Raw genomic sequence first — 25,446 nt, forward strand, 5'->3', positions numbered from 1 at the left:
CCTCTGGGGTGAGCTCAAAGGACGCCCAGGGCTTCATGTCGCCAAAGGGGAAAGTCCTCTCTTTCAGGGTTTTAGGAAGCCTACATGAAAGGGAAGCAGGGAATGTCCCCGGGTATGTGGGTGACCCCTCTCTCTTCCCACTAAAGGGGATTTCTCAGGGCATGGTGCCAATGGGGAGCACGCCCCAGGCCCCTCTCAGCCCCAGGGTCTGCAGATGTCAATGTTCCAATCCGGAACATTTGAGAAGGAAATGAAGGAAGCGGAAGCTGTTGGGGTCAAGTGGGTCTGGACGAGTGGGGGTGGGGGGAGACCAAAGAATGGGGGCAGGGGAGCCCAGATCTTTTTTGCCCAGAGCTTGGCCAAGCTTCCTGTTCCACAGCCCCTGACAGAGCAGATGAATCAATGCCAGGGAGGAAACCGCACTATCTTCCTGGAGCTCTGGACAGCTGTGTCCTCCACAGGCCTCAGTTTGCTCAGCCTAGGAGTATGTGTTCTCGGAGCTCCTCTTTCTATGGCTGCTATGAAGGCCTGGGAGAAGAACCAGAACCAATCCTCTGGCAGCCCGTGTGGGCTGGGCTTGGGGGGCTGTGATGTCACCCCCAAGAGACCAGGGTGGGCCCCATGCTCAGGGGAGCGAACCAAGTTCCTCGTTACAGCCACTGTGGGAAACCCCTGTGCCCAGAGCCAGCACAGGCCCGGATGCCTTCCAGGGGAGGAACAGGTCCCCCAGAGCCACTCTACGGAGCAGTAGACACCCCACGCCATTCCGGGGATCCCAACCACAGGCTGCCACACACCAGCTCTCCAGATTGCCCAGCCTTTATGTTACTCACAGTGTCGAGGAAGGAGCATCGGTCCCTGGAGCTCCAGGCCTGGCTCCTCTGTGGCCTCAGGGGACAAGGGACAGTGGGCCCTGCCCACTCCAGGTCTTGACGTCTAACTTCCTCCCTGTTCAGCCAGCGTCCAGGAAACCACACCCCGGGGACAGGGTGCTAGGCACTCCCGAGGCCCCTGCCTGATTGCCACCAGCTCTCCACTGGGCCCCGGGGCACTGCCAGTCCTGTGGCCACCCTGGACAGGGCCCAGACCATAAATAATACAGTGACCTCCCTGCCAGTCTCTCGTGACCGATCGCGTTTCGGAGCCACTCGAGTTTCGGGAGAAGCTGCTTTGTCCACAGCGCCAGGTCCCAGCTAAGTCTCTGTCCACCACAAGGGCACAGCCACCAGGAGCCAGCAGGACAAAGTGGTGCCAGAGACAGCCCTGAAGAGAGGGTGCCCTACTTACTGTGAAAGCAATTTGGGCCTAAATGGAACTAGAATGGCAGGGTTAAGGCTGGGGCCAGCCCTTTCCCCTCCACGCCGGGCAGGGACTTTGGGGACTCAACTCCTGTCCCCACACAGGGCACCTCCTAGATAGTACCTCCCCTTCCTCTGGTCAGCCTATTTCCCATCTGAAGGCCATGGCTAGGGATCCACCAGTGCTGTGCACTTCCTGTAAATGGAGCCAGATAATATCTGATCCTTTGTGACTGGCTCCTTTCTCTCAGTAGAAGGTGTTCAGGTCACCCACATGATAGCCCAGGTCAGAAGTGTGTTCTCTCTTGTCACTGAATGATGTCCCTGTGTGTGGTATCAGCCAATATGCTCACCCATTCATGGCCATCCTTGGATGGACACGGGGGACTGGTGCTTCTCGATCACCCCACAGTACTCTCTGCCCAGCCACTTGCACCCCTCCTGGTCCCCTGTTACTCCCAGACTCTGCTCTGGGCCCTGCTCAAGAGAAACAGGGCAGCCTAGGCTGCACTGTGGAGGACATGGGGTGGGTGGGGCTGATGACACCACCCTGGGCTTCAGGCCTGGCCACAACCAAGGACCCAAGTCACGGGGATAGGTGAGCTGGGGGCTAGCGTGCAGGACCAGGTCCCCCACTTAGCAGGAGAGGTGACACAGTAAGGAGGCACAGTCTGCTCCAGAGGGACTTTGCCTCGGGCATGCAGCACAGGCTGGAGGAGGATGCTCCCTGTCCCCACCCTGGGGTACCAGGTGGCTTGCTGTCTGAGACACCCCCTGGAAGCTCTCTGAGCCCAGCTGCCAGCTGCTCCCCAGCCCTCTGACCCAACTGCAGCCCCAGTGGGGGAGGAATGCGGGGCAGGCCTGAGTGGTCCAGCTGCGCCCGGCCCAAGCACAGCACCCCCAGCCTTGTGTGTCTATGGGTTGTCCCAGTCCATCAGGAGGCCACAAACCCACTGGCTCTCCGGATATAAAGCCATCTTTCTTGCCCAAAATAATACCAGATACAAACGTGATTCTCCTGCCTGACCAAGAATGGTTGGAGATCGGTAGGGGTACTGGGCGGTACCATGGCACAAAGCCTGCAAGGGACAGAGGTCCCACACCAAGGGTTCAGGGGAAGGCAGGTGGAGGGAAGGAGCTTGCTCAAGGGACACAGCCTGCTCCTCATAGGTGATGGGGCTGGCTGTCCTGCACGGTCCCTATTCCAGCCAGAGCAGGCTGCATGCACTGACCCTTCCCAATGGCTCTTCAAGTCTCTTTCACAAGAAAAGGGGCCACAATGCTGGGTGCACCCATCCAAGCCTGTGCTATTTCCACTTATACTCTGCCCTCCCATCCAACAGAGGCTTGGAGGAAAGGAAGGAGACACAGGAGAGGGCTGGGCTGGTATCTGACAACTCTGCCACCCAGCCTGCCCATCTGACCCCACTCTGCTTCCCAGACAAACCCAGGGCTGCCAAGGAACAGCATTTCTTACCACTGAGCATTGCTGGCTTTGCATCCCAGTGTGACAGCTCTCCAGCTGTTCTGTTCCCTGGCCTGGAGCCAGAAGGGCTCTTTGGAGACTCCAGGTAGTCGTGGTTCCAGAGACCCCATCCTGGCTTCCAGGCTGGAGCTTCCCAAGACCCCAGCAGAGGGCCAGCGCTGGTCAGCCATGCACACCTCACGCTTTTCCAGATGTGAGTGGGACCTGGCCAGGGGCGGCCGGCGCACACAGAGGGACTCTTTAAGACGCAAGTGGAAAAGTATGCGCTGTCCGATTGCAAACCTCCAATTTGTGCCTGCGGTGGCCGCCACCCTCTCCTCAGGCTACAGAGGGGCTGACTCAGGTCTCCCTGGGAATCCCAGGGGCTGGAATCTTGCTGTGCCTGCACTGGCAGTCCGGGGTCTAGTTCATTCTGGGGGCAGCCTTTATTGTTTTGGGAGGACAACCAAACAGTGCTGCCCTGGGAGCCTGCCAGGGCCCATCCTCCCCAGCTGTGCAGTCCTCAGTGTGAGCCTGGGGTGGACCCTGTGTGAATTACGGCAACCACAACCACTCCAGCTGTCCTTGTATCACAGGCATTGAGGTCTCTCTGTGGCCCAGAGGCTCTACCTCATCCCATTTCGTGGATGAGGAAATTGAGGTACAGAGAACCAGTCTGCTAGCCCTGTGAGGCTGTATTCTGTCAACAGCCCCTGAGGTTTCCCCCGGAGGCCGATCTGGAAACCTCAGAATGGAATGGGAGGCAGGAAAATTCAGCTCTAGCTAGCATGTCAGACGTGACGAGAGGCTGGAACTCATGCGCTGGGTCCTCCCTCCCACCTCAGGAGGTCTCTTTCGGGTCTGGGGGTGCAGCCACCGAGTCACCGCAGGGGTTCACTAAGAACACATCTCACTCTCACGACTGCCTGGTTCCCCTGGCCCTCCACACTAGGGCCCCCCACCCTCACCTAACAGCAGAAGCGTACATGGCTACATCTCCCAGTCCTCTGTAGCGGGTAAGAAGCCAGGGAATTTTCACCTCAACTAAAGGACCTCAGAACCCCGGGTATCTTGGTTCTGCTCTATTTTGATGGTGACGATGATGATGATGGTGATGATCTACCCTGGGTCCTTGCCATTCTGTTCCAGATTATGCTTTTCCTGATTCTGATATTTTCTAAGTTATTTTATTGTAAGTATTTCCTGGATACGGTCACAAATATTTTAGGAAGGAAAAGAAACAAAGGAAGGAAGGAAGAAGGAAGAAAAGAGGGATGGAAGGAAGAAAAAAAAAAGGAAGGAAAGAGAAAAGGGAGGAAGGGCTAAGGAAGGGAAGAAGTTACAGAGTGTATACAGCAGACAGTGAAGGTGGGAAAAGGGAAACCTCAACCTCGTACCTTCCTTTACGACTCCTTTAAAAAAATCTCCCCCTTTAGGTGCTGTCTAAAATACAAACACATCCCAAGTAGGTGGTGGCCTCTAAGCCTTCCCCATGCAAACTAAAACCCCTGCAGGCACCTTTTCAGAGGCCCCCAGTCTCCTGCACCCTGGGCACATGGCAGTCTGGCACCTGCAGAGACTGGGCGACCCAGGTGGGTCCCCTCCGTGGCCTGGAATCCCCTTCTACCCTCCCCCAGCCAGTGGCACTGGTTCAGGTCCCTCCCAGGCGTGTGTGGGGAAGGTTTGGTAGCAATAGCAACAACAGTGGATCATCCTTACAGTTCCTGGACACCAGGAGCGGCCAGCCCTGCTCTACATGAATTACCTCATTGAATGCTGACACTAATCCTCAAAGCATGCAGAGCGGAAACCGCCCCTCATGTGTCTGACAATGCCACAGCCCTGCTCCACCTTGGCACCTGCTGGATCTCAGCCCTGGGGTTACAAATGTCACATGAAACGGTCACTACACAGAGCACAAAAGGAATGAATGTGAGTTGCATTTTGCAGACGTCTACCAGGATCAGAGAGGTTCAGGGCAGAGCTAGTCACACAGCAGAGCACAGTGCCAGGGGGTTATGGAACAAACTCTGGAGCCCGGTGCATGCTCTACCTGGGGAGGCCATTCCCTCCTCAGTGGGCATGCAGTGCCCCAACCCAGTGCCAGAGATGCCAGGTTTCTCTGTGGGAGCCTTTCCTTCGCTCCTCCCCTGTGCCCTCCTGGACCTTGCGCAGCCCTGAAACCCGCATCAAGGCTGGCAATGGTGGGCACAGCCTCCTCCCTTCCCTGGAAACTCCTCTGGTACCTGAGGGTCCTCACGGAGATGCAGTACTTCCACATCAGGCCCCACATGGCACTCCCATCGCCTTTCATGCCCAGCGGACGGCGGAGCGCGTGGCTCAGAGGCCACGGCCACGGCCACCGACCTGGCTGTCCTCCTGGTAGTCGGGGGCTGGGTCTCTTCTTGAGGGCTCTCAGGTCACTTTCTTCTTCATGGTGGGACAAAGAAAGGAAAACTCCGAGGCCAAGGAAGACAGAGGCTCTGAGGGCTCTGGTTGGCTTCCCGCCACGGTGGATCCCAGCACGTCCCCAGCTAGCAGGTCTGTCCCTGGCTAGTGGCAGCACTGGACCCTCCCAGCCAGTGTTCCTCACGCTCAGATCCAGGATTCCTCACACTTTGCTGCCGCCAGCCAGGAGAGCCTGGTGGCTGAGGGCCAGGGGAGCCTGAGTCACTGGGGCGGGACAGTGGGGGGCGACTGCCTGCCCGGAGAGCACAGAGCCTAGCAGCTGTGGGCTGAGAGAGGAGAGGAGACCTTGGGAGGGAGGGAGGCAGGGAGGAAGGAGGAGAGGCGGAGGCAGAGGGCTGGCCACATCCTCCCCACCTCCCTGGAGGCCTAAACCCAACACCCGCCCTCCCTGGGCCACAGCCCAGCCCACCAAGAAGCTGGGAGGGGGAAGGGGTGGCTCTGCCTGCCTGGCTCCACTCAGTTCATGACAAAAGCCAAACCCAGGTGACTCCCTCCCTGCCCAGAGATGGGGCAGGTGGAAGGCTGGGCCCTCTGGACAGCTGGGGCGGGGGGGGGGGGGGGGGCTGGGGATTTTCACCCCAACAGCTGCTCCCTGGCCCAGCCCAGAGCAGGCAGCTGGGGCTTCCCAGGCAGAGTCCCTGGGGACCGTGACTCACAGATCAAGGTCGCCCTGCTTCTCCCCACACACAGCCCCCAGAAAGCTCCTCTGAAGAGCAGGTGGGCCTGAACCTGCATCCTGCTGCACCTCGGGCATCAGGCACAGCCCCCCTCCCCGCTGGGCCCCAGGTTCCACCTCACTGGAGGACAACCTGGGCTCGGAGAGGGCTAGCACCTGCCCAGCAGCACTGCCAGGCTTTGCTGGGTCCCTAGCCCACGCTTTGGCCACGCAGGATGGGAATTCCATTTCGGATTCTAGCTTGGTTCCCACGGCACAGATGAGCAGCTGCCTGTTGTCTGACCCTGAGCCAAAAAGGAGCTTTTTATCCCAAAGTGAACTGGGTGTTTGTGAAGACGGTGGCTCCTGGGGGATTTGAAGACCCCTGTTTTCCCTCTGTGTCATCACAAGCCACCATCGCAGACCCCCACCTGCCACAAGAGCTCACAACACCCAAGACACAGCTGCCCAGCCTTGGATTGAACACCCAGGGGAACAGAAGGCCCGCTACTTCTCGAGGCCACCTATTGTATCATGGGACCTAAACTCTCCTGTCACGCTGGCTTCACTTTCTTGAGTAACGCCTCTGCTCAGGGGTTTATCTGAAATGTCCTCCTAGCAGGATGACTTTTCACAGCACCTTCTGTGGGTGGAGGCAGGTTCGATTTACACTTCTCTGCCCACTCAGCCTGGTATTTACATAGCCACCCATCTGCCAGCCTCTCCAGCCAGCCACCCAGGGGGCTCATCACCTGTTCCATCCATCCACCCCTCCTTCCTCTCTCTCTTCCATTTGTCTCCTCACCCAACTTCCTTTTCACCACGTATCTCCCCTTCCTTCCCAGTCTCCATTCATCTGTTCCTTCGTCTACCTATCTTCCCCTCCTCCACCCACCCTCCCTTTCACCCCTACCTCCATCTACCTGCCCACACACTTAGCCATCCAGTCACCCATCCACCCTTCCAGCAATCATCCAGCATCGTCAATACGGGCATCTATCTGTCCCAGCTACCCACTCAGCTACACAATCATCCATCCCTCCTCCTTTCCTCCACCCATTCATTTGCATCCATCCATCCTCATTTATCCAATCCATCCATCCACTCATCCTTCCACCCATCTCTCCATCCATCACCTCATATACTCTCCTCTAACTTTCGTTAGACACTTATCTCCATAGGGTCCATGGAAAGACAGACAGCCCAGAGCAGGACTCAGCCCCAGAGTCACACATGCCATAAGTCTACTCTCTGTATCACATCAGGCCTTTCACAGTTTCTGTCACCATGTCATCTCCCCACCTTTTACCAGCCCTGAAGGTGACAACCTCCCCCTTCTCTGGGCAGTGCTGGGGATGAAATCTAGGTCCCTGTATATACTGGACACACATGGAGCTGCACCCCCAGCCCAATCTGCCCATTTTATAATAAGAACACAAGGGTCCAAGTGCTTTATGATTTCCTGAGTGCCCACTTATCTGTCTCAGCCTGTCTATTGTCACCACCTTACAGTGGCTTCTCCACATAGAGGATGACTCCTCATTCTTCTTGGATTCTTTGATTACTCTCAGACTTAATTATCTCTCCAAGCCTCAGTCCTCTGCCCTCTGCAAAATGGGAATAAGACTCCCTCCCCTCCTGGTCTCGTTGATTGCAAATGTGTAGACGTGTGACAATGACAATGAGGTGACCTCTCCATGGCATCTGTGGGACACGGTAGGAGCTTGCAAAGGCCTCCAGAACAGACTGCTGGATAACACACAGTCGGTGTCATTTAAAAGCCCTGGCATTCATTGCAGGGCTTGAGTGAGGGATGCAGCGAGGGATAGCCCTCCTCCTGCCCTCTGGGATGCAGGGAGCCACAGCCAGGGTGGGACACAAGGCAAGATCCACATGGAAATGTCTGTCCATGGAGCACAAGTGGCCCTCCACCCGCTGACTCATGCAGCCCAGTGGAGATGAAGTCATCACCCTGAAGCCAGAGAGAAGGCTACATTTGTTCCCTGGGAGAAGCTAACACCACTGTGAACTTGCCTTCAAGAGTACCACACCCCATTGCTTGAGTTTTAGATGTTTGCAAAAATTTAGTTTCCATGCTACGCAGGATAATCCTATGCAAGCAAAGTAAAGAATATCTGTGGGTATTTGCCTCCGAGGCCACCTGAAAGTCTCTGGTGACTCCTTCTAGAGGTGCCTGTGGCCCTGCCAGCTCCTGCAAGATTGCATTCACCTCCCTGGGAGTACCTGAGTACCTGGAGGTGGGTGCAGGGCTTGCTCATCAGTGCATGAGCTCTGGCCAGGAGGAGGGGCTGCTGGATGAGCTCCAATTGAATGCATGAACAGCTCTCTCATCTCTCTTTCCTTTTGCCAATGAGGAAACTGAGGCTCAGGGAGGGGATGGGACCTGCCCAGGGTGGGATCTGGGGCCAGAGTCTGGTCTCAGTTTGTCAGCTGTCCCCAGAGTCTGGGTGCACGAATTGTGAGGACAACGACCCAGATGCATGGAATTTTGCCACCGGAGGGAGAAACAGGATCCTAGGTGTCTCCTGCACAGGCTGCACAGGGGAGCCTTTTCTAGGGATGTCTCTCCAGGAATCTGGGCAGCACTGCAGGTGTCCTGGCTGAGGGACACACAGAGCTCCACGAGGCAGGCACTGACTTCTGAAGCCAGTCCCCCTGGTCTGATTCCATTCCCTCTGTCATGGGGAAGGCAGATGGTGCCCTTCTAGGAATGGCTGTTCTGTTTGCAATTGTCCCAAAGACCCATGGTACTATTGAGAGATGTCAGAAAGCTGGGGAGGTAGGGCTTAGTGGGGGGAAGTGAGGTCTTGGGGGGCACGACCTTGAGAGGTGGAACCCCACCCCTTCCTGTCTCTCTTTTTGCTTTCTGGCCACTATTCCACGAACAACTTTGCTCCGTATCATGTTACCACCATGATGTTCTGCCTCACCCAGAACCAAAGGGATACAGCCAAGTTACCATGGACTGAAACTTCAGACTGCTGGCCAAAATAAACCTTTCTTTTAAGGTGTTAATACCAAATATATGTCCTTGTACTCATGGCAATACTCCTGCTTCAGCCTCCCAAATTCTGGGATTATAGGTATGCACCACCCAGCTCAATATTTTCTTTTAAAATTAATTGGGTTAGAAAATGGCCCTGGATTCTGATTGTCTTGATCTATACTGCACAGAGACAGGACAAACAACACTAGGTGGAAGGTGATCTACCAAATCCTCAGGGTAGGATGAGGACATGCCAAAGGTGGACAGCTGCAAATACACTGCAGAGATCAAAAGGGTCTGAAGGGTGCCTGAGGGTGCAGCTCAGTGGCAGAGCCTTCACCTAGTGCCATGGTTTCTATCTAGATGTCCCTCAAAGCCTCATTGCCCATAGGCAGGGCTTTGGTCAGTGACTGAATTGTGGGTGTGTGATAATCAGCAACAGATGAGTCCGCCACTGAGTTATAGCTAAATGTGATGCTGGAAGGTGAAACCCAGTGAAGAGGTGTTCACTGCAGGCATGGCCTAAAAGATTCACCTCCCTCCTCCTGCCTTGATCCCTTTGCCTCCTATCTACCAAGCTATGAGTTATTCTCCTCTGCCATACTCCCTACCCTGCCATGCCACCCTGCTGTGAAACCAGCGAACTATGGACTGAAATCTCTACAAACCATGAGCCTACAGAGACCTGTCCTCCATGGAGCTGTGGGTGTCAGATATTGTGCAACTAGAAAGTAACTAATAGGTGCAAAGCCTTGGGTTCCATGTCCAGCCCCTGCAAAAACAAAACAACAAAAACAGCAAAGGGGAGGAGGAAGCTGTCAGTTGAAGGAGACTTCAAAGATGCGTACAATGTGTGAATTGGATCATGTCAGAATCCTAATTTGAACAGACGGACTGTAAAAAGGCATTTTGGAGCCCCTATGGGAATGCTAAACCCAGAAACCAGTGTGGAGTGGGGAAGAAAAAATTAAACACGGTGTGCAAAGCCATGATTCACACCACCAGGATTCCTGGGTCCACTTCCCCAGCAGTTGCTTCCAAATAGATTCCAAGTTTCCAACCAGAAAAGTTACAAGCAATGCACAAAAGAGTAAACTAACTGGCATTTATGCTTGAATACATTTATTTTCAATGGAAACTATATCACTTCCTGAAATGGAAAACTAGTATCACTTGCTGTAAGTAGAAGGTTACCATGAAAACAAGACAATGTTATTGGATTTCACACAGCTCCTGTTGCCTGCCAATGCAGGTCTGTGTGTTGACCAAGCCCCCCTGCCCCCCAAGAGACGGGATCTCTCTGTCCCAGTGCCACTTTCACAGGAGTGTGGGCTGCAGGGAAAGGCTGCCCAGTGCAATTCCTCACCTCTGCTCCTCCTAGGACAGGGGGTGCTGACAAACCTGGGGGAAGAACGGATCTATGACAGCCTGGCTGTGGGCTCCTGCCTGCCCTGCAGCAGAGAGGGCTCGGCCTTGGTGCCTGTCTGGGACTTTCTACATCATTTTGCCCCAAAGTTCATTGCCAGGGCTGATAAAAGCTCAAGTTTGCAGTGGGGCAGGGGCTGCAGCAGGTCAGAGGGAAAGTCTGTAGGGGAGGATCAGATGGGACAAGGCTCTAGGTTCTCTGACTGCCAGGGATGTGATCATCTAGCCTTTTTACTGTTCACAGCTACTTATTGAACACCTATCGTGCGCAGCACCTGGGGGGCCAAAGAGGGGTCAGGGATGACAAAGACAAAGTCGATTCCTTGGATGCTAACAGTGTATCCTTTTTGCTATATTATGGTCTCTTTCTTTCACAAGAGGGCACACACACAAGTATATACTTTCTAATACAAAGTTACCCACCACAATCCTCTTCTGCCTTCCTAACAAGAAGGACATTTTCTAACCAAATCATGCTGCAATTTTCAAAATCAGCACCATAACATTTAGTTCCATCTTGCTCTCTAATCCCCAGGTCTCTTTCAGAGCTGCTGGTGGAAGAGCTGAAGATGCCCTCTAGCTCCAAGTCTTCAGCATACAGATACCCAGAGGGATCTGTACTCCCTGACAGTCTTCCAAGATCCTGCCTGAGCCTCTGGGAGTGGACAGTGCTGGGTGGTGCAGGGGGACACTGCTGTGGTGACTGGTCTGCCCTGTGCTGAGCTCCATGAATGTAATACCATCTCCCTAATGTACTGTTCTGTTCTTTTTTTTTTTTTTTTTTTTTTTTTTGTGCCAGGCATCGAACTCGCAATCTCATGCTTGCCAAGCAGACAAGCCTGGAGCTAAATCCTCAGCCCCTGTTCTATTCTGATTTGCTTTGCTTTGTTTTTCCAAGACAGGGTCTTGCTATGTCATTCCAGCTGGCCTTGAGCTCACTATGTAGCCCCGGCTGGCTTTGAACTTATGGCAATCCTCCTGACTCAGCACCCCAAGTGTTGGCATAACTGGCATGGGCCACTAGGCCCAGCATGCTCAATATTTCACGGTGTTTATTCAGCTGAATACCTGACACTAGCCTGACACTACCCTCTAGGACATTTCTTATGCCCCCCAGGGCCTCACTCTGGTCTGCAAAGCCATGCTCGCAGGTAACATATGCCACTTTACACTGTGACAAACCTCACAGTCCCTCCTCTGCAGGGTTCAGTTCAGTGGCACAGAAATCCAGAAGCTCGCCCCCAGTGGAAACCAACAGGGTTTGGAAAGCTTCTTCCTACTTCCTGCTCCTCCCACCAGGGGTGGGACATGGCCTGAGCTCAGCCAATCAAACTTTCCCTGAAACTTCACAGCTGTTCCACACTAGAGATGCTGCACAGAGCAGTCCCTGCCCAAATTGCAGGTCTGCAGGAAAATGAAACACTACTGTTTTAAACCACTAGGATTTGGAGTCATTTGTTATGCAGCTATGGGACTGGAGCAGCTACATCAAGCTAGGGCATATGGACTGGTTGGAGATCACTCAAGGCTCCTTAGCTTAGTGGAGCCATTTGCCTAGGTGCATCAACCATGTTCCATTCTATGACCATAGGAAGATAGGTAATCTCTCTGAGCTTAGGTTTCCTCTGCAATACAGGGACAATACTAGCATCTTCTGCTTTCCTCCTTGTATCTTGCTGGGTGGGGAATGGGAGCCAGGGCCACATGTCAGGCAAGTGCTCAGCCCTCAGCACCCATCCTCAGCACCCATCTGATCCAAGGATTAATAGAGACAGCATGCACAGGAATCGCTCAGCACACAGGAACACTCGATGGAGGCCAATGAGGACAACTATCATGAGACACAGAGCCTGCAGTGTCCCCACCATATAGCCACATGGACGCCTGCTGCTAGCTCTCCTCGCTAGACTGAAACCCAAGGATTTTAATACCAACTGTAGCAAGATTGTGGAGACAGGGTTGCACACCAAATGCCAACACACACTGTCATAATCACTTTGGAAAGCGGTTTTGCTAAACCCAGTGAAGTTGAGGATACTCATACTCCACCCTGATGTATACCATTATTTTATTTTTTGAGGAGGGGCTCATTCTATTGTCCATGCTGTTCTTGAATTCCTAAGCTCAAGCAATCCTTTTGCCTTAGGTTCCCAAGTATTGGGGATAATAAATGTGCACCATCACACTTGGATACATTTTTAAAAATGAGGAACCACCTAAATCCACACTAATAGGAGAACAAAGGTTATTTAAATTGTGACATAGTTGTGTGGAGGAATAATACATGTCAATGAAAATGAAGGAACAGAACAATAGATAGCAGTGGATCAATTTCACCAATAAAACATTGAAAGTAAAAAGCAAGTTACATCTTCAAGAAGTATTTGCTGTCCATGTTCACATCAGTATTATTCACAGTAGCCAAGGGGTGAAAACAGCCTAAGTTCCACCAGCAGATGAAAGGGTGAGCAAAGTATGGAATATTATTCAGCCTTGAAGAAAGAGGGGGTCTCAACACATTCTACAGCATGACGACCCTGGGGACCTTATACTAAATGAAATAAGTCACATGTACAAATGCAAATACTGTAGGAATCCACTCATCTGTGGTGCCTGCCTAGAGTAGCCATATTCATGGAGACAGAGTAGAATTCTGGTACCAGGAGCTGGGTGGGGGTGGGCAGTTAGACGGAGTGGGGAGAGAGTTTTATCCTGGGGAGATGAAAAAGCTCTAGAGATGGATGGTGGTGATTGCACAATGATGTGAATGCACCTAAGGCACTAAAAAATGATGTCAGTGCTGAATTTTATATGCTGTCTACCACAATCAACATTTAAAAAAAAAAGATTATTAAACCATGCATCTAAAACTTAAAAACATGTACAATAATGCTGTAAAGTTATAAAAATGAAAAATATAGCTGAACATGGTGGCATACATCTATAATTCTGGCACTTGGGAGGCTGAGGCAGGAGAATTTCAAGTTTGAGGCCACCTCACACTACATAATGAGATGTCGTCTCAAAAAAATAAAAAACAACAGCAAAAATGGGAAATGTAAACCCCAGATAAGGGCACTGTTCAGGTTTGACATTAGGGGCCTGAATGAGGTGACACTAGGGAGGCGCCACAGGGGCCCCGCCCCACTGTAACAGGTGGGCTCTGTGGCTGGGTGACAGATCCTCTCTGAACAATTCCCACCCGCTCTGTGTCACTCAGGAGCCTGCCTGGAGGCTGCAGGAGGTGGGGAGAGCTTGCAGGACGGTTTCTCCTTCCCCACGGTGCTGAAGGGCCACTGATCATGCCCTAAGGAGGTGGAACGTGGAGCCACCGCACAAGCACCCCACTTGTGGTTGGGATCAGCGCCTCTCCACTCCTCCCAGCCCCGCCTCGGGCACTGTGCCAGGATTTATTCTACATTAATTTAAGATCACTAATGAAGAATAATTAGCAGCTTGCAGGGAGCCTGGCACACCCTGTGTTTAGAAGTGGTTAATTATGCATTGTCTGCGAAACACCCTCTTCATACACTTTAAGTTTTGGGTCGCTCTTTTAAACAACGGGATACGGTAGCAGGCAGGGCGCCAAGTGTCTCTGTGGGCGACGCTTTCCTGTCTGGGCAGCACTCACAGAGCCCCTTGTCCTGGCATGGGCCCTGCTCTTCCCCACAGGAGCCGTGGGCAGTGGGCTCAATGCCCCTTCCCCTGTTTTTCTGCTGCTTTTCTAAACTCCCTACCAGGGCGAGCAGAAATTCATGCCCACCCAGTTCTCTGTCACCCATTTGATTATGCTGTGATCACTATGGATGGTCTCCTTCCCTATCTGGGAAAATCCATTCCTGTATCCAGACACAGCTCGGGTTCCACCTCCTGCAGGAAGCCTTCCTGATTTTTCCTAGTGCTGCTGGGATCTCTAAGCCACCTCAGTTTATCCTCCACCTTAATTCTGTGTGCTGTTAATTTGCCTTTCCTTCCCTTCCCTTCTGCCTGGAACTCTGTCCTCCCCATCTTGGCCAGCAAACTCCTCTGGACACATGCAGCCAGCACTAGTATCACATCCTTTGCCAAGTCTCTGACCATGCCTCAGGCCTTGTGTCCCTCAATCAGTCCTGCCTCTCCTGGGACCTGGAATCTGTGCAACCCAAGCTGCAGACTCAAGAGCAATTCCACTTGCAACAAGAGAGCCTGGAGTTCAGGCCTCAGCCCAGAACCCGCTCCACACAGCTGCTGTGAGGCTGGCTTCCTCGTTGGAGCACAGCTAACACTCAAGGACACAAAGCTGGCCATGCATGACTGAGGATGTGGGCATTGATGGGCAAAAGCCCTTCTGGACACCTGGACATTTGCTCAGGAGTAAACTGGGGGTGCAAGGCCCTGTGGGTGTCTACTCTGGTGCAGCCATGCTGATCGGGTACAGGGTGGCCTCACTGGCTGGCACCTGTCCAAGAGCGGGCACTTCCTCGCCAAGGCTGTCGCCCACCCCCTTGCAGAGAGATCACTGGGAGAGAAAAGAAAAGCTCCGTGCTCTCCCGGAGTGGCCCGCATACTAATGGCCATGGGCTTCAGCGTGTGAAACCAGGAAAAACTCATTCTCTTATTGTAGACGGACTAATTCCTTCCTTGGAGTCTTTAATTACATGCCACTAAAGGCATCCACAGTGATGGCTGCACTGTGCTGTCCGACTGGCCTGGACACGGGCATTTTTGGAGCAAGGTGTACATGTGGACAACATAGACACATGCACACACGCACGCACACACACACGCATACACACATGTGTGCGCGCATAACCTCAGCAGTAGGACATTTGCTCTTGTGGTCCCAATAGCTCTTGTCACTTCCAAAAGCACCCCCCAAATCCTACTACATATCAGGCCCCAGGCCCTAAAGGTAGGCAAACTCAGAGAGGGAAAGTGACCCTTGAAAGTCACGCAGCAAGGGAAGAGGTCTGAACTTTTGTCTCTGATCTGCAGGTAGGGTCTCCCAATCTCATCCTGCGGGTTGTGCATCCCTGCACCCATGGCCATCCTGCTGGGTCAGACACACTCAGACGCATGCAGGCTCAGGAGCTGACCCAGGCAGCAAGGAATAAGGACACAGTAACCCTGCACAAACCCAGGTTCAGGACAGAAGGGGAAGGAAGGCGGAGTTAAGCTAAGTGGCAAAGTGGGCCAGAGCCAATACCGCCACCATTCCTAGCCAGGGGCAGGGACCCTGGAGCAGGACCAGGCTGCCTGTACTTCAGCAGGTTCAGAGAGAGCTTTCCCTGGAGGTCACAGTGCCCTGGTAGCCCAGGCCTTCCCAGATGGGGCCAACTTACCTCTTATAGGCCCCTTGCAGTGGCTGCAGGCACAGGAACTGCCAGTAATCCAGGCAGAAGGCCTTGAACTTGAGCATTTTCACCTTTCGGCCCCCAGCGGACTCCGCAGAGACACAGAGAGGGGCCAGCAGGCCCTGGAGGACTGGCTGCTCTGGCCTGCCCTGCTCGGTGTCTGCCCTGGTGGCCACTCACATAGCCCAGCCCTGCCCGCACAGTGCAACGCGTACAGTGCACGCCTCTAATACAAAGAGCTGAGAGCACAAAAGCCCAGCGCCTCATTCACGCGCCCGCCCCGACAGGCTTACACAGCCACCGCCGCCTCTGGAGCCTGGTGCTTCTGGGGGCTCCCCCGGAGGTCCCCAGGGCAAACTGAGGCAGCTCTGGCTGTGTGTGGTTGCAGAGGCCCCCAGCCCATCCTCTTGGGGGGCCAGGATGCTAGTGGCCCTGCAAGGACTTTTTTTAAGGCAGACTCTGGCGGTTCGTGGAGGCCGAGCCGTCACCTGGCTTGAGAACGAAGCTGTCCACTTGCTGGCCTGGCTTGAGTGGCTGAGGATGGGGATGTCCCAGGGGGAGTAGGGAGGGAGGGTTCCAGAAGCTAGAGAAGCACCAGCCTGCTTCACTACATTGGTGGAGTTCGTTCAGCAGAATTCCGGCTGGCCTGTGCTGTGAGAGAAAACTCAGCGTGGAGCCACATGCACGGTGCCCACAGCAGTGGGGGAAGGCAAGAAAGACTGACAGGGAGGCAGGCGCCGTTGCCCGGGCGACGGGGACACATTGATAAAATCTAAAATGGAACCGCGATGACAGCCTCTCATTGGCTGCCAGGAGGGGTCCACTGTCGCTAAACAGGGAGGGTGGGAGGGAAGTAGCTGGGCTGAGGGGCCTGGCCGGCCAGAGGCATTGTTGGGCAGGGGACACAGTGACTCTGTGGGTCACAAGAGCTGGCAGTCACAGGCCAGGAGCAGAATCACCGGTCTCCCTGCTCTGCTTTGCAGGGCGATCTCACCCACCTGGCCCCTCCCCCGGGGGTACTCACTTTCCCAAACATCCCTGTTCATTCATCCTTTACTGGGTGACCAGTGACTGTCTGTCTCCCCCACCGGGGAGATCTTGAGGTGGGGACCTCGGCTCTGTCTCTTCCCAGTGCCCAGCAAGTGTCCACAGCCAGAAGATCAGAGGCCAGGGATGCTAACCTCAGGGCCCAGGCTCCTCTTACCTATACCACACTCGTCCCCCCTGGTCACATCAGGCCCCTGGTTTGCACATCTGCATTATTTACGAAGCCGGGGCCACAGTCCTCCCACAGGGACCGCCCCTACCCAATTCCCTAGAGAGGAACAGACACAGGCTCTGAGGAGCCCCTATCCCAGCAGGGCCAGCTTCAGATGGGAACGGGTATCACAGAGCTGGCTGGGCTCTGCATACCCTGAAGGCTGCCAGGATTCCAAGGCAGGGTTCCCAGGGCCGGATACCACCCCACACTGAGCTACCCCACACTGGGCAAAGTGAATGAGCTCTGGAGAGTAGGTAGTCACACTCTGTACCAGACAAGGCATCCAGTCATGCCTTAAAAAATGCCTGGTTGTCACCACAGTGAGGGGGTGTTGCTGCTGGCCTCCTCTCACCAGGTAATCAAGGCTGTCCTCAAACTCACAGAGATCTTCCTGCCTCAGCCTCCCAAGCACTGGGATTACAAGTATGAGTTACCATGCCAGAGTCTAGAGAATTTAGAGGCTAATAAATATCCCACAGAACAGAGCATAGGACAGTCCTCTACCCAGAAAGCCCTGGCTGCCACATTCGCAGTGCCAAGGATGAGAACTCAGGTCCCAAGAGCAGCTCTCTTGGACCCAGCCTGGAATGGTGGTTGGGATGGGAACTGCTGTCCAAAGGCTCAGTCAAGAGGGACCCACAGGCATCATCAAGACACAGGACACCAGAGAGCTGTGGTGACAGCTGGAGGTGGCTGTGAGGGAAGCAATGAGGCCATCTGCCTAGGGGGCTGGGCCTGGGTACCAAGGTGGTGTGGATTGGCCCACTGCCCTAAAGTGCCACCCACCCTCTCCCCTGGGACAGGGACATTAGCTTCCCCCGCACGCTGGGAGAGGAAGCGGGCTGTGCCTTTGAAAGGCGGCAGTGACTGGCTGGGACCTTTGTTTCCGATTCCCAGGCTGTGGTCAGTGGGAGTGGGGCCGCCTGGCAGCTGCACCTGCCCCACCCCAGGCAGCACAGAGGCCTGCAGAGAGGGCGCAGGGGGCCCTGGGCCCTGCTTCTGGTTTTGACCCCATGCTCCTTCTGGCAGGATCCCACAGAGTTGGCTATGCCTGTGTCCAAGGCAGGATGCAGAGATTGGGACAGATCCCATTTCCAACCTGCCTGGTTGCTGTACCCAAATGCCAGCCTCGCTCTGCCACAGGCCTTGTGCCAGTTCCTCCCTGGGGAACTGAACGCTTCCAGACTCGGAGAGGTCTCTCCTGACCCCTACGTGCCCCATGCTCCATTCCCTTTGCTTCAATTCATTTTTTGCCTGGCCCTTATCACACCTGATGCATCATAGTAAGAATCACTTTCCAGCCAGGTATGGGGTGCATGCCTGTGACCCTAGCACACAGGAGGCTGAGACAGGAGAATCACTGAAAGTTTGAGGCTAGCTCGGGCTACATAGTGAAATCCTGCCTTATAAAACCAAAAACGAAATAAAATAACCTTTTCATTGTGTGGCCTCCCTGTCCCACTGCTGAGACAGAAGCAGGGCCAGTGAGGCAGGGAGTGACCACAACATCACAAGGCCTTTCACACACAGATGCTCGGGAAGTAACAGCTGAATGGGAGAGGGACAGATGGGGTCCCTGAACTCTGTGTTGCTCCCCTGGGAAGGAAAAACCCGGGTCTTTAGCTTAACAGTCCAGGTGGCCACTGTGTTGCCTAGTGTAACAGGCTGGGTGGCTGGGCGTGGTCATGATGGTGGACAGAGTGGGCTGAAATGAGGGGGACTCAGGACAGAGGCCCCCAACTGCATAAAGCTGGATCAAAAAGTCCCACCCACCCAGAGTTCTCATGGCCTCTGCAAGGGAGGATGGGGCAAGTGGGGCCGCGATGCCATCGGCAGCAAGGTGGGACTCAGGCACCCACAGAACAGCCTGGAGCCCTCCTCCCTTGACCCGGCTGGCCCTGCATGGGTGCACCAAGCTGATCCAGTGGGGCTCGAACACTGTCCATGGGTGCAATGAGGGGGCGTGGCCACAGAGTGGCTGATGTGGGTGTGCGTGAGCCACGTGTTCCTGTGATGGTGCAAGGCCTGTGCTCTGGGGTCCTAGGGTGAGCACTGCCCAGTACCACAGCACCTTCCTCTCTCCACCGTCACCCAGTCTCACATACTGGGCTCCAGGACCCTCGCACACCCACTTCCTTCCACAGTCAGCGCCCAGCTTTGCATCCCAACCACTGACTTTGGACAGTGGGCCATGACAGTCGTCACACCAGGCGGCCACAAGCATAGTCAGGCAACTGTGGCTGTTCTACTGGGAACAGCTGTGCAGCACATGCATAGGACAATTCGAGTATACACATGGGTGTGTGTTTGCAGGCATGTGTGTGCACAGTCTGACTCTCTCTTTCACAAGCGGCTCAAGGACACTGTCCTCTCATGACCATCAGTCCTCACAACCATGACAGAGTGTCCCCTCCTCAGCCCTGACCCCCAGGCCCAGCCCTGCTTGGTGTCCCCTGTGCCTCATAGACTGGTGTTCCTTCCTGCGAGAGGCTGACAGGCCAACCTGTCGTCACCTCTGTGGCCCAGACGCAGCACTGTAAGCCACCCCTGCTTCCAGCCCTGTGGCCCATCTTTCTGGCATGTGAGATTGGCAGAAAAGGTCCACTGGCTTCCAAACCAGGGGGCCCCCCACTCCCCAGTATGTTGTGTCTAAGCCTTCTTGGTAAGAACAGAGGATGCTCTTTCCAGAAGATCTCAAAGGGGAGGGTGCCATGACACAAATACCACAAGGGCAGAGGCCTCAGCATATCAAGGTCCCCCAAGCTCAGGCTGCCAGCACACAGATGCCACTGGGCTCCTCCCTGGGTCACCACAATGGCTATCGCAGGGCACTCATGGATTGAAGGCAACCAGCAGTATAGCTTGACCCTGAGCCCTAGTCTTCGAGGGACCTGTGAGCTGAGCCCTGCCTTCACAGCAATTCCTACAACCTGTTCTCAGGTCACATACCAGCTATTTTGCAGATTTCTGGGGGAATTTTAAAGTCAAATGGTAGGGTCCTGTCCCCCACAACCATTGGGGCCAGCCCTGGGCAGAGCAGAAGGAAGACAGTACCTGTAGCGGTCGGTAGAGAGGCTGCTTCCGGTCTCCAGGGAGCTCCTGGGGTGGCAAAAGTGAGACAGGGTTACCGACGTCCCCACCTGCAAGACGTCCCCACAGGGACCCCACCAGCTCAGGCCAATGACAAACCATGTGCTTTCTTCTCTCTGATGGGTCTACCAGGGAGCTATCCTGTCCCCACAACACACCTCCACTCAGGGGACCTTAGGTGGCACCAGTCTGCTCCTGGTTCAAATGGGGACACGGAGGCCCAGGGACAGGAGGTGCTACAGGCAAGGTCACCCAGAGACAGGGGCAGGGCCAGGATTTTCTCCCAAGATGGGGATGGTACCAGGTCCTGTGTGTGCTAACCAAGCACTCTCTCTTGAGCCACACCACAGCCTTGGGTTTGACCAGAGGCCACAGGCTCCTTCCCTGAGAGGCTGCCCTTAAGGCCTCCTCAGATCCACCCAGCCCCAAGACCAGGGAACCCAGGAGCCCAGGAGCCAGGTCCCCTGCCCAGCATGGGATCTGGGCTCTGGGTGCCAAGCCCTGCCTGGCTTCTCTGGTAAAGTTTTGGCTGTGCCCGGCGTCAGGGAGCCTGCCCAGTGCCATCAAGTCCCAGCTCCGTATGCAACAGCTATGGCTTTGGTGCAGGGTCTTCCATTTTTCTGGGCCTCTGTTTCTCCATTTGTAGAAGGGGAGAGTCCTGGGGGCACCTTGTGCATCAGAAAGATCAGAAAAGTGCAATTCTACACGCTCTGCCTGGCAACACACCCCAGGTGCCACGTCTAGGGAGTCCAAGGTGGGGGAGCAACCTGTTCCCCAACACAGCCTGCCCCTGAGGCAGCAGCTGTGAGGGGGACACGAGACGCATCCTGGAGACGGTGCCTACAGATGGCACCTGTCTGCCATGCCACACTGTCCCCTGCACTAGCTGCCCATGAGCTTGACCCCATCCACAGCCTCTGGGATCCAGGGCCCCTGTGTTTGGTCACTGCAGGTTTGGACCTCAGAGCCAGTGCTGGTGCCTGCCATGGGCCATCCTAGTGGCAGCAGCTCTGCTCCATGTGCCATTCCTGAGGGGCGTTGCCAGGCCTGGCGCCTGCCTTTCCCAGCTCCCCTCCACTGCACACTGACCCACATCATGCCCACAGGGCTCAGAGAGTCTGCTGAGGGCCAGTAGCACTGTGTCAAAGGCCCAGAAAGGAAGAGCCATGAGGAGAGACAGCAGGTGTCCCCCGCTCAGCTCCCAGACTGGTCTCCACCCTCACGAGCAGTAGGGTTAGCACCATGGGTCCTGCACTTTGTGCCAGCCTGGCCATCAGGTGAGGACCTGAAGCATCACCCACAGCAACCCCACTATGATGCCAGAGATGCCACGAAACAGTGCTCGATCCCCTGGCCACCTGCCACAGGGACTGATCTCCCAGTCCAGTCTTGCTCTGGGCTCATCAGGGCGCCCAGCAAGCCTGCTGTGTGCAGAGTGTACCTCCCACTTCCTCCTCTAGCCCTTCTGTGAACTCTGAGGCCCATGGAGTCACACTCCCCTTACAGATGCTGAAAGACAAGCACCACATTCCTTGTGGGCTGTCTCTGATGGCCTGTCTTAAAAAAAAAAACAAATATTTGTTGCTTATTTTTGTTTTCTGAGACAAGATCTCCCTTTATATCCCAGGTTGGCCTTGAATTCAAGGTGATTTTCCTACCTCAGCCTCCTGAGTTCTGGGTTTACAAGTGGGCACCACTGCACCTGCTGTGTGGTTGTATACCTCACTCCCATCCTAAGCCAATCCCTTCTTCCCTCCCTCCTACCTTCCCCCTCCCTCCTTCCTGTCCTCTCTCCCAGGCCTGCAGTGACAGAGATTGCTGCCCGAGCAGCTCTTAAGCCCTGGGTGTGCGGGCTTCGCTTCCCAGTAGTAACGCATTTACGCATTTTTCCAACCTGGCCCTCGAGCACCAGGTCCACTGCGCTGCCTGCGTGTGTGCAGTCTGCTAACCTGTGGGGCTCTGCACTGCCCCCACCCATGTCCCTGTACCCCACCTGGACTCCACGCCACAGATCCCCATCCCCGTGCCAGGGCTGGCTCTGCCAACTGCACTGCCAGGCCATGCTGGGAAGCCACCTATGACCAAGTCCGTGGCCTTCTCCACCCCTGCTGAGGTGTACTAGAGACAGTCCCTCCAGAAGCCCAACGCTGTTATTGAGGAGAAATAAGATATCGTCAATAAAAGAAAAAAGTATCTCAGCCAGATACAGTGGTGCACACTTGTAATCCCAGCACTGGGTAAGCTGAGGCAAGTCTCAAGTCCGAAGCCAGCTTGGGGCTGCACAGTGTGTAAGCCACAAAGACCGCTATGCACACATGTTAGACAGCCATCTGGCTAGTATCATTACACATAATGGTGTACATTACATAGAGATGTTGAAGTTTAAAGGTTAAGACCTGAGTTTTAAACTCAACAGGGTCAGGGTTCAAATCCCAGTTGTGCCACGTTCTAGCTGTGTGACTTCAAGCAAGTAAGTTAACACATATAAGGACTTGGAAGAGTGCCAGAGTCTGTATTCCATAAACAGTGAGCATAGGACACAAGATTGACCATTATTCAAAATAACTTACACACATAATATATAGTAATACATGATGCCAATTCTATAAAATATGACTGTTTTCAGGTGTGGTGACACAGGCCTGTCATCCCAGCACTCAGGAGGCTGAGGCAGGACAATCGTTTCAAATTTGAGGCCCTCCCAAGTTGCACAGTGAATTCAAGGTTGGCCTGAACCATACAATAAGAACTTGTCACAAAACAAAACAGAACAAAGTGTCCCGGAGTGTGCCACGAGCTGGGTCCTACGGCAGGTGTATGCTTAGTTTTAAAAGAAACTATGCTGCTGTTTGCGGAGCCACCTGCTGTCCTGTTGTTCCCTCCCCACAGAGGCAGGCCAGGTGAGGGGACCGGTCTGTCCACACCCTTCACACCCCTCCGTCTGTCTTGGGTCCCCTCTGGTTTTTATTCTAACCATTTGGATAGCTCTGTAGGTAGCCTTATCTGACTGTGGTTCTAATTTGCATCCCCTCAACTTCAAATCATCCTGACCCCGTCCCACAGGGCTCCCTGCCATCCCAGCGTGCTTGCTGGCATAGTGTCTGGTCTTGTGCACCCCACTTTTCAAAGTCCCCCAGGGTCCCTATAGGTAGCCAGAAAGACTGTGGAAGCTTTCTGAGGGTGGTCCCTTCTGATGCAGGGGTGAGCATCCTTCAGGCACCCCATGTTCTGCGGGAGGAATGCTGGTGGGGCAGGTAGGGCCTTGAAGGGAGCTGGTCCCTAGGAAGGGAAGTGGGGATCAGGGACGGTGTGCAGGGGGAGGCTCTGAGACCCCACAGTGCCCCACTTTGGGGCAGCAGCTCTAAGTCCCAGATACTGTGTCATAAGACTTGCAGTGGGAACCCCCAGTGGGCAGAGGCTGTTTGGGGGGAGGGCACCCCAGGACGGAGCCCAAGGCATGGAGGCTCCAGTCCCCTACAGGCCCGGGAGAGGTCATTTGTGAAGTTTGCTTCAGTTTCCAGTGGGGCAGGGAGGTCCCAGACCGCTCTGTTACACCGGTCTCCTCCCTCATGTTAAATAATCGTAGCCCCAGCGTCAGCTTGAGAAAGGAAGGGCCGAAGGCATCTGCCCTGCCAGGCCCTTGGCCACACCGGGGGGCATTTAGGATGTCTTCCACCGGGTCTGGCCAGGCCATACAGTTGTTTAACTCTCTGCACTATGAGACAGCTTTTCCACTTGCCACATCCTTGGGTGTGTTTTGGGTCTGGAAAAACATCCCTCCCGGTCCTTCAAGGTACCACCTCTCCCAGACTGGGTGGCGGTGGGCGTGGTGCGGCCTCGAGGTCAGTGCATAAGCAAGGCCAAGAGAGCCGGTCATCAATAGGGTCTCTGTGCTCAGCTGGCTGTCCCTGTAGGCCTCCTTCCCAGAATCGCGGGACACGGCGAGGTGTTTTCCTGGTCCTGGGTACACCATGGCTGATGGGGAGGGCCAGGTCCTGGGATGTTCCCTGCTCCTCACCCCTCGCACTTTGTGGGCACAGGGCGTTGTCCTGCAGGCTGGGTGGCAGCTCAGTATGCCCCGGGGTGTGGCCGTAGGCTCAAGGTCACAGAGCCAGGGCTGGGATGTCATCGTTGAAGGCTTCAGCTGGCACTGGGGTCATGCAGTCCCCAGGTGTCTTCTACATTGGTCTCTGAAGCCACAGGACCCTGCCTAAGCCCTGCTTTCTGACCTGGGAGATGGGCTGACTTTCCTGTCACAGGGGCAGAAGAGCCCGGGTGCTGCCATGCGACCTCTGCCCTAAGTTCTGCCCAGGCCCCAGGCCCACCCGGGAGTCTCCTCTGAGGAGGCCACAGAGGGTTTCTGTCCACTTTCTGTTGACTTTCTTAACTGGCTCCAGTCCACAATGGCCCTGCCCACTGGCCTGGCAGTCATACTCAGGCACAGTGAAGTGATTGTCCTGGCTTGGACTCCACATCCTTCATCCTGCCAGGCTGCCCTGCCCCAGAATCTGGAAAATTCCCTGCTGCACACAACTCATAATAGCTAAATCTTGGCAGCAGCCTATGTATCCATTGACATATGAATTAATAAAGAAAATGTGGCATTTAAACACAATGGAGTACTACTCTGCCATGAAGAAGGACCCACGAGTATTTGTAGGGAAAGGGGTGCACCTTGAGACCACAACGTTAACAGAAATAAATCAGATACACAAGATTAAATGTTATGTGGTGTCGCGTATAAGAGAAGCTCAAAGTATAAACAAAGAGCAAAACAGGAGATAGATCATAGGGAGATAGATCTCTTCCAAAAGGAAAGAGGATGAAGAGATGGAGTAGTGGGGGGGGGGGCGCAGAAGCAATGAAGACCTGTGATGCACGTGGGCTGACTCCATATAAGGAATGCCATCGTTATGTACTGCAACCGTGGACGGATAGTTGGCCCATAACTGTGATCTTAGCCCTCAGGAGGCTGAGGCAAGAGGATTACCAGTTCAAGGCCAGCCTGCGCTACACTGTGAGTTCAAGCTGAGCCTGAACTTACCAATACCTGTCTCAAAAAACATCAAAAACAAAAAATATGCACTAAGTTTTAAACATTGAGGAAAGAAATCCTTCCTGCTGCAGGGCAGGATATCTCAGAAGCTGCAGGAAGAGCAGTTCGCTGAGGTGGAACTTGGGCACCCAGGACCTTTCTGGGCCTCAGTTTCCCTCTGCTGCACAGGAAGTTTGTTTAGAGGAGTTACTGACTTTTGCAGGCAGGCGAACGCGTCACAGGCACTGTCAGACAGTAAGTCCCTGGTGCAGTGTGGCGCCCACACAGAGCTGAGGTCACACCAGGCCCTCCAGCTGTGGTGGCCTTTGGTCCTGGGGATACATGCCAGGCTGCCACGGACGCCTGAAGTTGCAGACAGAACTGAAATCTATGCATGGTTTCCCCTCT

The 25,446-nt window shown here is 54.5% G+C and overlaps 1 protein-coding gene across 11 annotated transcripts in view; it reads right to left on the reverse strand.

Annotated features, from left to right (window-relative positions):
* Iqsec1 (IQ motif and Sec7 domain ArfGEF 1) overlaps positions 1 to 25,446 on the reverse strand; it is a 302,628-nt gene that overhangs the window by 83,468 nt on the left and 193,714 nt on the right. For 4 of the 11 annotated variants that reach the window (XR_010043749.1, XM_063237944.1, XM_063237939.1 and 1 more), the window contains exon 3: positions 19,968 to 20,012. The exons of 3 other annotated variants lie outside the window; for them this stretch is intronic. Coding sequence is in view for 6 of the 8 variants with exons in the window: in XM_063237944.1 (XP_063094014.1) it covers positions 19,968 to 20,012 (45 nt within the window). In the remaining 2 variants the exon portion in view is untranslated. Of the gene's footprint in view, positions 1 to 833; positions 984 to 5,009; positions 5,441 to 15,640; positions 15,733 to 19,967; positions 20,013 to 25,446 lie in introns of those variants that run through there. 4 more of the 11 variants (XM_063237943.1, XM_013145986.3, XM_063237949.1 and 1 more) reach the window with 4 other exon arrangements.

Source organism: Cavia porcellus, unplaced genomic scaffold, assembly GCF_034190915.1.
Source record: "Cavia porcellus strain 051 isolate PalLab524CR breed Dunkin Hartley unplaced genomic scaffold, mCavPor4.1 scaffold_27, whole genome shotgun sequence".
Taxonomy (NCBI): Eukaryota; Metazoa; Chordata; class Mammalia; order Rodentia; family Caviidae; genus Cavia; species Cavia porcellus.